The 16,434-nt window shown below is 40.2% G+C and overlaps 1 protein-coding gene across 3 annotated transcripts; it reads left to right on the top strand.

Annotated features, from left to right (window-relative positions):
* The first annotated feature begins 4,438 nt into the window (after positions 1–4,438).
* Positions 4,439–15,296, top strand: LOC131684561 (transformer-2 protein homolog beta-like). 3 transcript variants are annotated; one of them, XM_058967554.1, is made up of 4 exons: positions 4,439–4,569; positions 4,620–5,173; positions 14,601–14,780; positions 15,171–15,296. In XM_058967554.1, the coding sequence occupies exons 1-3, from the start codon at positions 4,567–4,569 to the stop codon at positions 14,764–14,766; spliced, it is 723 nt and encodes a 240-aa protein (XP_058823537.1). In that variant the 5' UTR covers positions 4,439–4,566; the 3' UTR covers positions 14,767–14,780; positions 15,171–15,296. The 3 variants fall into 3 exon arrangements, with proteins under 3 accessions (XP_058823537.1, XP_058823539.1, XP_058823538.1); XM_058967556.1 differs by lacking the exon at positions 15,171–15,296 and adding an exon at positions 15,013–15,070; XM_058967555.1 differs by lacking the exon at positions 15,171–15,296 and adding an exon at positions 14,856–15,006.
* Positions 15,297–16,434: the final 1,138 nt, after the last annotated feature.

Raw genomic sequence — 16,434 nt, 5'->3', positions numbered from 1 at the left:
TTGAGGCGAAACTGAGTCAGTTCCTAACCCCAACTGCTGTCAAAATGTATGAACTGACAGCGGATGGGGTTAGAACCTGACTCAGTTTCAGGTTCAAGCGAAATCGCCATAATGGTAGAGTTGCGTAAAGAGGATTGGCAACATTGGATCAATCATTGGTCTTTTTTAAATTTTGGCAACCTTTTATTTTTAGTTGAATTTCAAATTACTTCACCCGAACGCTTCAGTTAGAAGTTAATTTTGAGCATTTAAAAATTTAAAATTAAGTGTTTAGTTTTATTTTGGAAAAAAATAGTACGATAAATAACATCGTATAAAGAATTTAAGATTTTCCGGTTCCCAACTGATCCGCAATTAAGAACGAAAGGTATTGATTTTTGCCGCTTGGGAGTGACAAAAAACAGTCGAATTTGCAATGTAAGATAAATTTGAATACATATATATATATATATATATATATATATATATATATATATATATATATATATATATATATATATATATATATATATATATATATATATATATATATATATATATATATATATATATATATATATATATATATATATATATATATATATATATATATATATATATATATATATATATATATATATATATATATATATATATATATATATATATATATATATATATATATATATATATATATATATATATATATATATATATATATATATATATATATATATATATATATATATAAGTGGAATGCATACACAAATTTTCAAAATTTTAGCTGCACTTTAACTGTGAGAAATACCTTCATATTTCCACTGTCGGTGGAAGATTATTAACTCTACCCAGAACTGTTTCGGTGTTTGAAATAGTGCCAAATTCAAATATCAGTGCACATATATATTTTTTAATAATTATATCTTTAATATTCCTGGTTTGAAATAATGTTAATATTACATCATTCAATTTTTTCTCATAATCACATAATAACGATACTACCCACGCATTCGAGCATTGTTATTCTTCGTGTCCGATAGGTAGACATTTTGAGTGTTCGATAGGTAGATTTGCTTCAGTCTTTGCGCAACTGTTCTTTATAAACTGTGAGTGAAACTATAAACACTCATAGTAATAGACTCGCGGATGTAAAAATCGCAAAACTGGTAACTAGAAAAGCAAGCACGTTAAACTGGCATCACCCAAAAATGTGCAAGCTCGAACGTGCTCGACCGTATTCGATCATATGTTTATCGAAATAATTTTCCAAGAGGCTTAATATATCAATCAAAAAGAATTTATACGTGTGATATTGAGCAACAAAAAATAAAGTAAACCAAAAATATATCCAATTTCTTCAAAAACACAACGTTGATGAAAAAGAGCATAGGTAAAATGCTTTTTTCTGCAGTTAGGTGGAACACAATAAATATCTTTCTAAATAACATTGTAAAATACTAATACAGACATGAAAAGTGAATCCACAGATAACAGACGTTTAGGCTCGATTTGAATCGTGTGTAAATACCCGCTACTGAAATTCCGAATAAATAAGACGTCTTAAACACGTTTGGCAAACGTTTGTAGATGGCGCAGTGTTCGATACAATGCAATTAGGTTACAGCTGTCAAACACGTGTAGCAAACAGTTGCGCAGATGGCAATAGTGAAACACGGATTTCCAACGGTTATCAATTTGAAAGTTTACACAGGTTTTTGAAGATATTTTGTTCTAGCCTAAACGTCTGTTATCTGTGGTGAATCCTACTGTGAATAACAAAATACATTTTTTAAATAAAAACCGCAATACTTGTTCTGCTTGTTTGCCTTGTATGACGTCATACTCGTTTGGCTCCAGTTTTTGAAAGTTTGTTTGGCTCGATAAAACTACCTTCGCTGGTCTATTACCACAGACTAACAGACATAACACTATGAGGGAATTTCCTTAAAAAATATCGATCCGGCAATTTTCCCAGTACGCTAGCTCCACCTTTTATTCACAGTCCCAAATACACATATGCTGGTGGGTTACCGCTCAGGTTTGGGAACAATTTTTCGCTAGTGGTCTATCCCCCATATGTTTGTTCATATGTCAGTGGCGCCATAATTTCAAAAGCGGCCACAGTCCCAACTACAAATATATTTAAAATGACCGATAAAGTGGGCGAAGCATTATTTTCGAGTGTTATGTCTGTTAGTCTGTGCTATTACTATGAGTGTCTATAAGGGAAACGTACAACACCGCATTATTCGTTATTGTTGTTTTGACACAAATGTTCTTAACGGTATTAAAATAATTAGTTCTATGTAGGAGTGGATATAGGTGAGGGTCCTGCACACAGAAAAAAATATTGGTAAAAGTAAGAATTTTCCGCTCTTAGCAACAAACAATCAACGCCTACTATCAGGTTGAAAGGAAAACTTTTAAATTAATCAAGAATAATAATCAAAATAAAAGTGTTCCTTTTAAGCTTATGAAGAATAGTAATCAAAATAAAACTTTTATTTTCAAACTAAGAGTATGCGTTGGTCGTTTTTTGCTAAAAAACCCCCCTCCGAAGATTTTTTACTTGTTGATAAATTTTAAATTAGTTTCAATTTTCAAACTCATAATCAATTCACTTTCAATCTTTACAGTAAAGTCTAAATGCTACAATACTGAAACATAAACTTTAAAGCTTCTACAGTAAATTTCAATGCAAAATCAACTTTTATAGTAAAAAGGGTTCTTAACATCGAATAAAATTTAATGTATCATTTTTTCACTGGACAGTAAAATTTACTGTTACCTGCAGTTTTATCATAGACTAGCAGATATAACACAATGAGGGATTTCCCTAAAAAATATCTATCCTGCAACAGTAGCTCCACCTTTTATTTACGGCCCCAAACACTCATTTGCTGGTTGGTTACCCCTCAGGTTCTTTCACTAGTGGTTAATCCACCATATGCTTGTACATATGTCAGTGACGCCATAATTGCAAATGTGGCCACAGTCCAACTACAAATATAGTTAAAATGACCGTTGAAGCGGCCGAAGCATTGTTTTCGAGAGTTATGTCTTTAGTTTGTGATGTTATTGTAAATGTACTGGGAGAACTCTGTGTCGAACCAAATTGTAATAGGGATCTTTAATTTGGAAAAATTGTGCCAGTTTTTCGTATTTATTGATAGCAGGTGTTCTTACGAGTGCATTCATATCATTCTTAAATCTTAATTATCCTTTTCTGATTTTTAAATTTAAAAAAACCAAATTAAATTCAACCAACAAACTGGCAGTTGACCGATTAAATGACGTATCTGCAAATATCTTGTTCGCCTAATCGTTAACCGGGACAGCACCCCACACAGCATGATCTGGTACTTTGTCAATCCGCTAACAGCCAGCCGTCCCAAGTTTCATCTGCAAACTATGGTAGATCTGATAAGGCAACCTATAGAGTCGTGCAAGTCGCACGGGTTTGGATGTGTTATTGTTCTAAAAGGAAACAAACTAAAAAATGTTTTTTTCAATAGTTTCGGGCCTAAAAATAAGAAAAGGACTGAGATATTAACTCACGGTACTAATCTGCATCATAATATGTCTTAACCCGCACACCCTTAAAGATCCCTATTGGGAATGTTATTGAAACTGAAATCTCGACAAACATATGATTACGGCCTAAAAGCCAACTGTCACAATCCACTTTGAATGGAAATTCCGAACAAACCGTTACACGCCAATCACAGATGTTGGTAGTAAACGAAAGAGAAAAGTTTTCTCTTTCATAAACTGTTGTGAACTGTGTTCGACTAGTAACGGTTTGTCTGGAATTTCCATTCAAAGTGGATTTTGACAGTTGGCTTTTAGGCCGTAATCATATGTTTGTCGAGAAATAATTATAAAATTTATTATTTTATTATTTGTCGATTAAATGCTACTGTAAATTTCTTTCGAGCAGCCCTGGGGTTTTTGCATGTTTTCGTCAAAGAGAATAGGGAAAGAGACGAATAGTGTGAAGCCAAAAATACCTTATTGAGCAGACCAATCGTGCAATGTAAATAAACATTACTCATGCCTGAGTTGGAGGAGATAAGTATTGTACTTCTATCAAAAAAGAAATTTGAATTTTCGTCAGAATTTAGCTCAATCGTGATTGTAAGGTGCATTCTAGAGTATATGTATGAGTAAAAATAAGCTTTAGAATTATTTCATCTCTTTGTTTCGAAATGCACATCGTTTGATAAACAAATCCATCGATCGACATACGGTTTGTTTTCAAAATATAATAGGAGTCATTTAAAGTGCTGCCTGTAGAAGCGGTTGCCAAAATTCTAGTGTTGAAATCATCATAAAGGGAGTGTTGCCGTTTTGACTGATTTTCACTCTTCGTCTCTTTCACTATTCTCTTTGGTTTTCGTAATGTTCTTAATAAGCAAATACAAGCAGAAATGAGAAATGGCAACAGTTAACGCCTTCACCTTAACCGCTTAGCGTCTCGATGTTTGGTTGTTTCAAACCGCTTGAAACCGAGCAGGCCATGTGTTTCAACCGTTAAAATTTTCACTTCCAAATTTTCGCATCGAATTAACAGCTGATTGCTGGAAAATGGTGATATATTAAAACAGTTTCAACATTTTAAAACATTTTATTTTATTCAGGTGCAATCGCGAAGCCGCAGTAGGACACCACCTCGCAGCTACCGTCGACGACGCAGTTCTTCGACTCGGCAGCATAGCCGAAAGCATTCTAGAGGTTCTGGGCATCGGCGCCACCGGCATATCAGTTGCCATAGCAGCACGAGTCGAACCACCAGTTCCGGTTCGTCGTTCCGTTCGACGCCGGAGCGCATCCGGCCCGTTGATCCACCGCCGAACACATGTCTGGGAGTGTTTGGATTGAGCAACTATACGCAAGAATCGGATCTGGAAACTATTTTCGGCACGTACGGTTCCATCGAGAAGGTGCAGATAGTGTACGATGCTAAAACGAAAGCATCCCGCGGATTTGGGTTCGTATATTTTCGAGAGCTACATGACGCTTCCGCTGCGAAGGTCCGATGCAACGGGATGGTCGTGCACGAGAGAACTATTCGAGTGGATTATTCTGTAACCGAGAGGGCGCATACCCCAACGCCGGGGATTTACATGGGCGAACGGAGTGCCGGGAGGAGACGAAATAGAAGCTCCTACAGCTCTCGAGGCAGGAGCTATGAGTAAGTACACGATCGTTTCTAAATTTAGTAATGGTTGAAGAACTAGATAATGTTTTGTTTCTTTAGTTCTTATAATACTAGCTTTCTAATACCTAAGTACATTTTTCGCTCACTAAACGGGTGAATCGTCAAACTACAAACAAAAACCACCAAGTAAACCATCAGGAAAATGTTTTCTCCGCCCCAATTGCCGCTATAATCGAAGGTCACTATTAAATTCAAAATCTAGATGGACAGATGTAATGGGTTGTGATGTATTTCTGGACAAGCTTTCAGTTACCATAACGTGCATAACCTGCACGTCTTCATTAAGGGACCATTCATAAATTACGTAACGCAAAAATTGCCCAAAATTGACTCCCCCTCCCCCATGTAACAAATTTCTTTATCACCCCTCCCCTATTACGTAACAAATTCTTAAAAAAAAATTTTTTCTTCTGTAACAACTTGTCGAACCCCCCCCCCCCTAAAAGCGTTACGTAATTTATGAATGGTCCCTAAGAAAGTATTTTAATCATTTTATGGGCGTTTCGATTGCTTGAAAAGAGCCCTCACCAGAACATCGATAACCGCCTGTTGGGCCGCAATGTAAGCACCATGATGCTTCGATTCTGCTTATTGCATGCAAGAAGCTATTAATTAGGGGCAATCATGTGTCATCACTAAGTAATGATATTATAGGGCAAGTATGGGAATTCCGTCATTTCTCGCCTTACACGATCATTAAAAGTGATATTACTGATATTACTAACGTCTCGTGTAAAACTATGTGTTTGGAATCAAAAAGGTCACGCTCTTGAATATTAACTTATCGCAATATTTAAAAAAATCTTGACATGGGGTATAAAAAATATTTTATAGCGTCAAAGTTCAGTCTATTGTAGAGTATTAATATTGGAGCAAGCTTTATTTGGGCAAAACTTGTATAGGGAAGTATGGGGCAAGATGGCAGCCGGGAAATATAAGCGCTCTTTCGTCAAACATGTTCTATGAGATTCCCTACATAGGTTTGACTCGCAATTATGGGGCAGTAAAATAATGTTATGTTTGACCATGAGTGGTATACACAAATACGTACATTTGAACAAAGCATAAGCTCATAAAAAAAGGATTAGGTGTTATAAGTAAGACAAAAATTGCCCTGAAAATCGTACATAAACAAAGTTGATCCACATTGCGATCTAGAGTTGACCCCTGCCGCGTTTGACCCGGAAACTCCGGTTTTTGTGCGCGATCTCCGGGCCTCCTGGTTTTACCTCAATTTTTCCGGGACTGGTGAAACAACACATTTTTAAACTTTTATAGTACTGAGTGTGTCTGTTTGAAAAGAATTTTTCTGGTGCTATGCTACCAGCTCCTGCAGCGGTCCACAACTGTGGACTTACTGTCAGTGAGGAGAGATTTACTTACTTCTTTGTTGGAATCTCCTTTGCAACGAGGGAACGGGCATAGCGTAGTTGGTAAATCGATTGCCTTGTACGCAGCTCACCTGGGTTCGATTCGCAACCCCCCCACACATGGGGTTAGAGATTTTTCCAAAAGAAATTTAATCCGAAACGAGGCGAATGCTCCTTAGATTAAAATCTCTATAAAAAATAAAAATCCTTTGCGACGAATAACCCGCGAAGAATTCCGCAAGACACTGCAGTGTATTTCACTCCTCTCTTCCGCTGTGATGGAGAGCAATGTTCGGCTTATCCACTACAGCGAGAATGGCTGGTACTCTTGGGTTCTTTGCTGCTAGCCGGGGAAATGAAATTCTACACCCACCTAAACCAACAAAACAAACTGTGGGTGTTCACAAAGCTTAATGTGAACGGGACGGAACAGTGGTACGCATTATGCTTTGCCAATACAAAACACTCATGTTTTTGCAGCCTATCCTAGGGTAGTGAAAATCTCCAGGTGGGAGTCTAATTAGAGTTGGCAAACCTATTGCAATCAGTTCCACTCGTTATACATTAAAGAAGAGAAGACAATGGCGAGCTGAGTTGATCGAATCCTAACCTCTCAATATTTAAAACAGCTCCTGATAAGTCTTTTTTAAATCAAGGGCGTTTATACTGTTTTCGTGGCTTCGACGGTGGGCTCTGTCTACAATTTTATGCTTAGAGATTTGTAATGTGGAGCTCTTAGATTTTGGTGGTCACTAGAATCTGGTAGCAACATGGCGTGTGCTTCAGGTGGCTGATCAGGAATCAGTAACGGCTGGCTCAAATGACACGTTCCGCATGTTGGTTGAAGAATTGTGCCTTGTCATTATTTGTTGTTTCATCGTTTCCCTGATAGGAAGGATTGGAGAAGTAGTAAGGTTAGAGATAAGGAAAATAACGAAACATAGAACATAGATAATACGGAAGTATTCTTCACTTCCAAAGTAATAAAGACACACCCCTAAGCATTACTGAGATAATAAAACGACAACATCCGCGAAGAGATACCGTCATTAAAATTCGGCTTAAACCGATTTAGGTTTATAAACTTGCTATGACTTTTTGGAAGCCATGGTTCAGTTTATAACCCTTTTTGCCAGGAATTTCAGATATTGCGAAAATACTGCTGTATTTTCTCTGTAATCGACTTGGTTCTTAAAACTTCCCAGCAAACTGCCAGCCAATCAGGATTATGGAAATCTAGCCTCATTAAAACATCAGTACTCTTCAAAAATTCCTTGGGATTCCACGGAATGTAAAGGAATACCTTATTCTGGTAAAGGCCATATGGTTCGCCAATAAAACGGAAGTCCCCTGCCTTTCCAATTATCTCCTCCAACTTCTGTTTCAGTCAGGTACAGCTTTGTTTGTTATCCGGAGAGAACCAAATAATACCACAGTTTAAGCCCAAACTCACTGAAACTGCGGATGAATGAATTAGGAGGGATTGAAAAGAGACACCCGTGAAGATCATCCTTCAGCGGAATCGAAAAGTGATGTTTCTCCGACCTTGCTTGTACTCGATAAGTGTTGAGGGTTCGGTCTTGACTGAATGGGCCGTGCTGGTGCTTGGTGATTTTATGGAAGAAACACGTTTTATGGTGGTCTTGTAGGGCACTAGGCGCCCTCTCCATTGCCGTTGCGTGGCGTGGCAGAGGGCCCATCGCTGGTGCGACTGTATTTGATTCAGTTTGGCTCGTCGCTTCTCTTGTCTTGGCTGGTTTGGGCCGCGAGAGACCTCTCCAGCACCCGGTGGGGAGCGTGGCAGAAGGCCCACAGTCCGTTGCGTTCCGCTAGTGGTGGGATTTATTGTAGTTGACTGATGAGGGCCGCGGAAACCATTACATCAGCTAGCGAAGGTGTGGCAGAGGGTTGCCGCTTGGTTCTTTGTAAATAGAAAAAAGTACTTACTCCCGGATCGGGTCGTCGGACAGCACGTCTCAGATTGAGTTGGTCAGATATACTGTCGCCGGAGGTCCACGAGGTCCCGGAGTCGGCAGAGTATTCGCTGTTCTTTCAAACTGGCTCGGTCAGACCAGCAGTCGGCAGATCCCTTAACCTTCTGTGTTTTGCCTTGGGATCTCCGTAAGTGGTTAGTGAATCCGTTCCACAAGTTGATGTTGAATTTTCTGTATATGTCAACTAGTTAATTCCCATCGCGCGTTGCTGCGACTTTCAACGAAATAGGAGGAAAACACAATTTGTTCAGTAGCGCCATATGGCGGGCAGATAATCCCCAACCAATAGTACATAAACACGCTCCATAACAAATGCCATGTATAAGTTTTGACGGCAATCGGTTAAGCCGTTTGGGAGTCTATAAATCATATACATACATACATTGACTTTTATATATAGATAGATAGATAGATTGATAGATAGATAGATAAATTGATGGTGTTTCTTCGGGTCGGGCACATCTGCCATGTAGGGCTGGCCGGTCCGCATCTATGTTCCATCTGATGCCGCTGTTGCAAGGGATCCAGCACAGTGTGATCAGTGGGTCTCGGTGGGACTCGACGGCCTGTACGAATGGGTGGATTGAAGTTCCTGATGCGATGTCCTGTATGACTGACAAGGGGTCGGTTAAAATTGCGGTTGATTCGTCTGTGTCTCTTTCAGCCATTGCCACTGCGATGGCAGCAGCTTCCGCTGTGAAGACAGAGCAAGATGATGGTAGGCGGAAGGAGAGACCGTTCCCCAGTCTGCTGATAGCCGCTCCGATGCCGTTGTCCGCCTTGGAACAGTCGGTGTATAATTTAATGTGCTGTTGGTATTTCCGGTTGATGAGTTGACTATATTTCGGTATGATACTGTTCGGAGGGTCTCCGGCCTTTAGAGTACGGGTGAGGCTGTACTCAATGTTAGGTCCAGGGTCGTACCAGGTTCGTGGTCTTATGCCATACAGTCGGGCGATGGTTGGTAGGGATTTGTTGGTAAATTCCAGGTGGATGTTGGCTGCGATGGTGAGGAGGTGGCATTTGTATCTCGAGGTTTATTATTATCCGTTTGAGGTCTACCCTGGCAAGGGAGTACTCTGGCCTTGACTCGACACAGGCTGCTTCGGCAGGGTTGCTGGGTATATTCCGGAGGCTAACCGCACCCGGTCCGTAGTATAGCGGCCCGAGGATGGTAGAGAGCCCAAGGTTCGACATGTGAGTACGAACTCGTAGAAAATGTTGTTTATTAGGGATCGTCCGATGTTGAGTGCCGTTCTACGGTTATTTTTGGAGTGACGGGAGCAGATAGTGCGAACCAGCAGCTTTTTGCTTACGCTGTCTTTTTTGATTCGTCGGAAGTAGGGCAGTTTGCTGCCGATTTTCACTTCTAGAATGACTGCTTCCTTCCAAAATGATACCATGGTGTGGTTGAGGTGGATTGGCATGGAGTTCGCTAGATGGTGTGTTCCGCAGCAGTGGGTGATGGCGCATTTTTCGGCGGATATATTGAATCCTGTTGCGAGTGCCCATCGGCCGACGACGTTGACGGTCGCCTGTAGTGATATCCAGGTACATGTGATGGCTTTTCCCAAGGCCACCAGGATGATGTCGAAGAGCGATTTAATCTTGATGAGAAACAACGTCACGGAGCCTTGCGGTACTCCGTTGGTCTCACAGAACTCCTGGGATACAAACCCGGAAGCGTCGGTTGGTGACGTAGTTCTGGATGAAAGTGCCGAGGTTTCCCTGCAGACCCTATCGTTTCAGGTCTTGTAGCACGCTCTAGAATGGCAATGTCGGCGTGTTGATTTGGCTTTGTTCGGTATACCCCCGAGGGATCATAGGTGGGCTCCAGTACCGAGTCCTTCGGAAGGCGAACTGGTGTGGGTCAAGGAGTTTGTGGTCTTCCCGCCACGTAGTCAGTAGGGTGGGACAAAAATTAGATTCCAGCTCCGAGCAACTGTTTAGGTACCATTTGGGTCCTAGAACAACTGTGAAAATTCTTAGCTCGATCGGTGAAACTATATTTTCGCGCCCACTGTTTAAAGTTTACATGGGATTTTATATGGGAAAGTTAACTTTTACAAAATAATTCCTCCAGGAGTCGCCGATTACTTCCTAAAAATAAATCGTTATGTGGCTTGTATAAGGAATTTAACAAAGAAAAAAAGTCTCGAAAACCACAAAACGATCTGACGCTTGAGAAAGAAGTTATTAAGCAGAAACCGATTGATGCTCTGACGATTGATAAAATATTCATTTTTTCTAGCACCACTGCTGTTGGTTGTTCAATTATACGCAATTTTGTTTTAATCCTCTCTTAATGTGTCTAAATCGTTTATCTACACTATTTGGCCACTTCGCAAGGTTTTGAGGGATAAATTGAGGCTTTTTTGTACATAATAAGAGAAAGTTAAAATTTTTGGTATATAATTAGACCGTCAGAAGCAGTGATGCTATGAAAAGTGAAATTTTCATCAATCTTCAAGACATCAATCGGTTTTTGCTTAATAACTTTTTCCACAAGCATCAGATCGTTTTGCAGTCTTCTAGACTTTGTTTCCTGGATAAATTTCCTATAAAAATCAGACATCTATTTATTTTTAGGAGGTAAAGGGCGACTATTGGAAGAATTAATTTGCAAAAGACAATTTCCTCATACAAAATCCCATGTAAACTTTAAACCGCGGGCGCAAAAATATAGTTTCACTGATCGAGCTGAAAATTTGCAGAGTTGTTCTGGGAGCTAAATGGGACTCAAAAAGTTACTCGGAGCCCAATTTTATTTTTTTCATATAACCATGTCCCACTCTAGTAGTCAGTGGCCGGTATACCATTCTTCTCAGAGTGTTGGCGGTGTGCAGAACAGCAGGCTGAGTGGCCGGAAGTCATTAGTGGTTCGGGTGCCCTGGCATTTTTTTTGGGAATGGGGACTATATGGGCCAGTTTCCATTCTCATGAGAAGGTCCCATCTTCCCATATTGCGTTGAAGGAGTCCAGGAGGGCTCTTTTGCCTCCGGGAGGGATATGTCAGAGCATCGGGTATCCCATTGCGCTGGACGAAGGCAGCGGGAAGGACGGATAAGGATTGGAAGTGGCGTCCTATTCTGTCAGCTATTTCCTCAGGTTCATGGTGATGGTAGTGTTGATAGGGGAGTAGCCGATTTGTCGACGTTTTCCGCTTAGCGCGTTTACTCGTCTCCAAAGTTTGACAGTTATGGAGTCCGGGTGGATGCCTTCGACGAAGTTGATCCAGCTGTTTTCCTTGGTTATATCGATCATTTTTTGCGGCATTCCGAAGTGTCCTGGAGTAGTCCGCTTTTTGTTGGAAAGCGGTGGTCAGGCGGCGTTTTTTTGCAGGAGGTGGAGGGCTTTTCGACGCGTTTTGATGGCGGAGGCGACTTCCGGACTCGGCGTGGCGATGCTCTGCTGGTTTGGGTGATACTTTATATTGCTGCATTGGCCATAATTTTTTAGAGTTCAGTTGGCGGGTATATTCGTTGTCGGTCTAGCAGGTTTTCTATCGATCATTCGCAGGCGTCCCAGTCGGCATGGTAGGGCCAGCGTCTGCGCTGATTTGTGTTATGTGGGGAACGGTTGATGTTTTTTAGATGCAGAAGTGGTTGCTTCCGCCGACCAACGGGTCGTGAACCAGCCACCAATACCGGCGATAAATCTGGAGGCGAATGTGACGTCGAGGACGGATGAGGTGTTGCCCCGTATGAAGGTGGTGCTGCCGTCGTTCAGTATGACTCCGTCGTATGCTTCGATGAATAAGATGATCTCGTTGCCTCTATGGCAACGTTTGTCCGAACCCCAAGCCGTGTGGTGGTCGTTGAAGTCCCCCATGATGACAAAAGGGTGGGAATCTGATAATTATCTTTTTGTAACCATCTGACGGTTAGTATTAAGTTTAGAATTAAGACACCATTGGGGTTTGTAACAGGTAGTTGGTGTAAATAAGACAAATACAAATATTGGGACTTACCCGGGGGGATCCAGGACCCCTACACTAGCAGCCGCCGTAGGCTCGTCAGCGGTTGCCGGTTCTTCCGCGTTCTGATCCGGTGCAGGGGATATCTGAAAACAATTTTTTTTCGGAATTCACAGTGTAAAAGTAAAAGTATTTTAATGATTTAATCTACCAAAGGAAACTGCCCAGAATTTAATCTATTAAAGAAAACTAAAAATATTCACTTAACACTGATATCTTCTAATTTACGTAAAATTTCTTAATTGTGTCATTGATGACACCACCAAAATAACTAGAAACTATAAATATTAATTAGTTCAATAATTTCAGCATCATTGGTTTCCGACACATAGAAAAGAATGCAATCTTTGCCAACTTGCTATGATGATTTTGGTTATACTTTCTAATTGCGTATTTCTTGTTTATTGTTCAATTGTTAAACAATACGGTTTTCCTTGTTTCTTGCCCTAATGGGTCAAGAGAGCAAGAGGGATGGTGCTGGCTGTTGATTTTGAGGTAATTGTCGCAGCTTTTGCCGTTCATAAGTGCCTGAACAGCCACCACAAAGGTAGGTAGGACGAAATGGGTCGGTCTAGCCGGATTCTCACCACAGAAACATCTTTTGAAATACCGGGAAGTAGTCCCTATTCTATTTCTTCCAAGTGTGATATGAATCCTTCATTGGCCATTGTGCAAGTAATTGGTATAAGATAATGTAGCCGAACATTTTCCCATCGTCCATATATACATGAGAATTTTAATAAGAGCGTTGTCACACACAACCCCGTGTTACAAGTTGTTATGCAAAATGACTTGTTTCGCCAGGACCAAATTGTTGAACGCTGTCAACCAGTGGTGCAAATTTTCATTTTCAAATGCCAACTTTCAGTTCAATCAAAACCAACCATGATTCAAATTCAAAGCCTCCCTCAATCATTCAGTTTCAAGTTGGCGGGATTTTCATAACTGAATCGTACGTCTTCATTTCAAATTGATGCTTTTTCATTCACCAACCAAAGCTGTCATCTGCTCTGTAGAGGCCAGTTTAGGTTATATGTCGTCATGTTTTGCGTTTTCAAGCTTACATGGACAGTAAGAACTAAGTTAGGAGTAGTTTTGCTTGAAAAACCTAGTCACTACCCAGTAAAGAGATATTCACAGGGTCAATGAAATTGAAAATGAATGGAAAATGATTGAGCAGGTCGGCTGTTTGAATGAATAATGGAAACGAACAACTGCGAATTGAACATAGTAGGGCATGATTTGAGGATTTTTTCTCCTTCAAGTTCAAAACAAACTGTTGAAAATTTGCAGCTCTGCTGTCAACACTGAACGCCTGACATGTTAGAACTTGATAAAGACAACTTCCGTAAGACTAAGCTCCATTTTTAGCATCAACAAATCTTTCACATCACGAATGCTCAGTCTTATGCGAAATGTCAATAACATCCGCATCACAGTTTCCCATCAGATCACCACAGCAAGAATAAAAGTAACATTTTTGTTCTTCCTACGGTGCACACAATATGAAAGGATCTGTTTTTGTCGTTCGCTTCGCACTGGCTCGGGCAGAAGAAGAAAGCACATTGAGTATCGTGACCGGTGTCTTTGATGGTTCGAAATAGCTATCTTCCTCATCCTAATTTGTTCAAATCAAACGAGGTACAAATTTGGTAAGACTAATTGAAAAACATGTTTACCCCTAACCACCATCCCCCACTGGCTACGTGCCTGACACTGGCGTAAACATCTATTATCAGACCAGGGCCTGTTAGAAGAAACAAACAAGATACAACTGACCGCCATTATGGTACGTAATTAAAAAGATGAATAATCTCGGACTTTATGGCGCGGTACCTCTCACATTTTCGTATGCCCATAGTATACTTTTGCCTGGGAATATTTTTATTCTTCATTTATCTTGATTCACGATAGGACATATTTTCTTCGCTTCAAAATTTACGTAGGGAATGTGTCGATTGAGCCAATTGGATCTGATTCCTACTCCCATTTGACTGTTCCTTCGAAGTGCTCTTTTGTGTTTTCGCTAATTATTATTTTTATTTCATTTTCATTCCTAGTGATGACTACCATTATGGCCGCGCGAGGCGTAGAGAGTCGCGATCCCACCGACGTCGCAGTTCGAAGCACAGGCGTCACCGTCACCGGCACGAGACTCGTTCCCGCTCTCGTTCTTGGTCGTACTCGTCGGTGGATTCTCAGCGTTCCAAACTTAACATTCGCTGATGGATCGATGTCATGTAAGTTTTGCGCAAACAACAGATATCGAAACTAGACAAACGTTTTACAAATAATTTGGGTAAACATTCTAATAGAAGTATGATGAAATTGATCGTGCGCCTCCATTCAATCCGCCTATCCTAGCGCCACCAAAAAGATTGTTGCTTTCTAATTGTTGGTGTCATTTTTTTAAATGGCATATTCTGTCACATTTGACTTGGACATCTATTGTTTGCGTTTTTTTCGTTGAAGTGTTCAGGAAGAAAAGAAAAAAAGCAAGAAATGTGAAACTTCGTTTCAAGAGTGATGAGAAGGAAAATAATCAAATTTGAATTACTGATTGACGAAGGGAAATTTATTAAAGTCCTTTTCGCTGCGACGTTTTTAATATGTTCTTTTGTTCTTTTCAGGTCAATGGAAGTTTTTGTATCATGTGGACAAAATAACGAGTTTACTCCCTTCGCGCAACATATGAATTTATCAAATGATTTTTAACCTAACAAAACAACGAGCAATGTTGATGATACTAGTCTAAAACTGCTTATTTCTGTTCTAATAGAAAGCTTATTTTAACTAGTTTTAAAAGGAGATTGAGAATTTCACTTAAATTTAAATATACCATTCTTTGAATAAAATGTTCCTTTCTTAAATCCTAACAGCCAAACAACCAAAGTGTGATAAATATGCGTGATTCCGCTGATTGCCCAACAAAATCTTTAATTCATGCTCCCCTGAAGGTGGAGCCTACTGGAGTCCGCTCCGCCCATCAACAACTATCGACATACAATACGAACGATGGCAAGCTGAAAATGGTTAAACTTGCCAACAGGTAGCTTGTACGGTGAGATTTTTTGGCCAAAACTAAATTTCTTCTTCTTTGCCGAGATCCCCGATTTAGTGATGATGACGATGATGATTACAGCCTCAAATGACCGTTTGCTCAACGGTTCCCATCTCAGACGAGTCTGCTCTATATCGAACCGAAAGATTATCTGAGTTAATTCCCCGAGCGTGTCCACTCCGTTCTTCGCTCACGATCTCTCAGCGCTCTCTTGGAATTTTGGGCCCCCCACATACCACAGTCATCCACCATTGTTCCCCATCCATGCCAGGGTCTTATTAGTGGTTACTACTGTGCATTTCCCACGGTGGAGTGTGTGTTCTGCGTGGCCCTGTAGCGCTGTGGAAGTGTATATCGGTATGGATAATTTCATGATTTTCTCCTCTCGCATTTTTTTTGTAGGCTTTAGCACTGTGGCGGGTCTCTCGAGTCGTCGGCTTAGTTCATTCCTGCATTACGTTTGGGAGGTCCGTAGGTCCGATTTGGGGAATCTGGTGGTTAGCTGCAGATCAATTGAAGATTGTCAAGCAGTTTTTGAATGCCGTCTAAAAAAGATCCCGTTAAATATTCGTTTGGCTGCTTTCAAAATCATTTGCTGTCACTGACACTGTGTGACCTAAAGAATTAGACCGATAGTGACAAATAAGCACGTGGTTACATTTTCGTAGAAAATCCATTATACAATAACATTTAGATAGTTGAGCGTAGATAATATGCTCATACTCCTCACTCAAATGTCTCTAAAATAAATTTTATTTTTGCTGTAAGACTTTACTGACTATGATTACAAATCAGTCTCATAAAGATAGGAAATCCCATACAAAATTTGATAG

Source organism: Topomyia yanbarensis, chromosome 2 (assembly GCF_030247195.1).
Source record: "Topomyia yanbarensis strain Yona2022 chromosome 2, ASM3024719v1, whole genome shotgun sequence".
Taxonomy (NCBI): domain Eukaryota; kingdom Metazoa; phylum Arthropoda; class Insecta; order Diptera; family Culicidae; genus Topomyia; species Topomyia yanbarensis.
Note: the sequence above shows the minus strand (reverse complement) of the source record. Positions and strands in the feature narration are given on the sequence as shown.

Coding starts and splice junctions, on each gene's coding strand:
- LOC131684561 (XM_058967554.1), top strand. Junction 5,174..14,600: donor TCTCGAGGCAGGAGCTATGA/GTAAGTACACGA, acceptor TTTCATTCCTAG/TGATGACTACCATTATGGCC.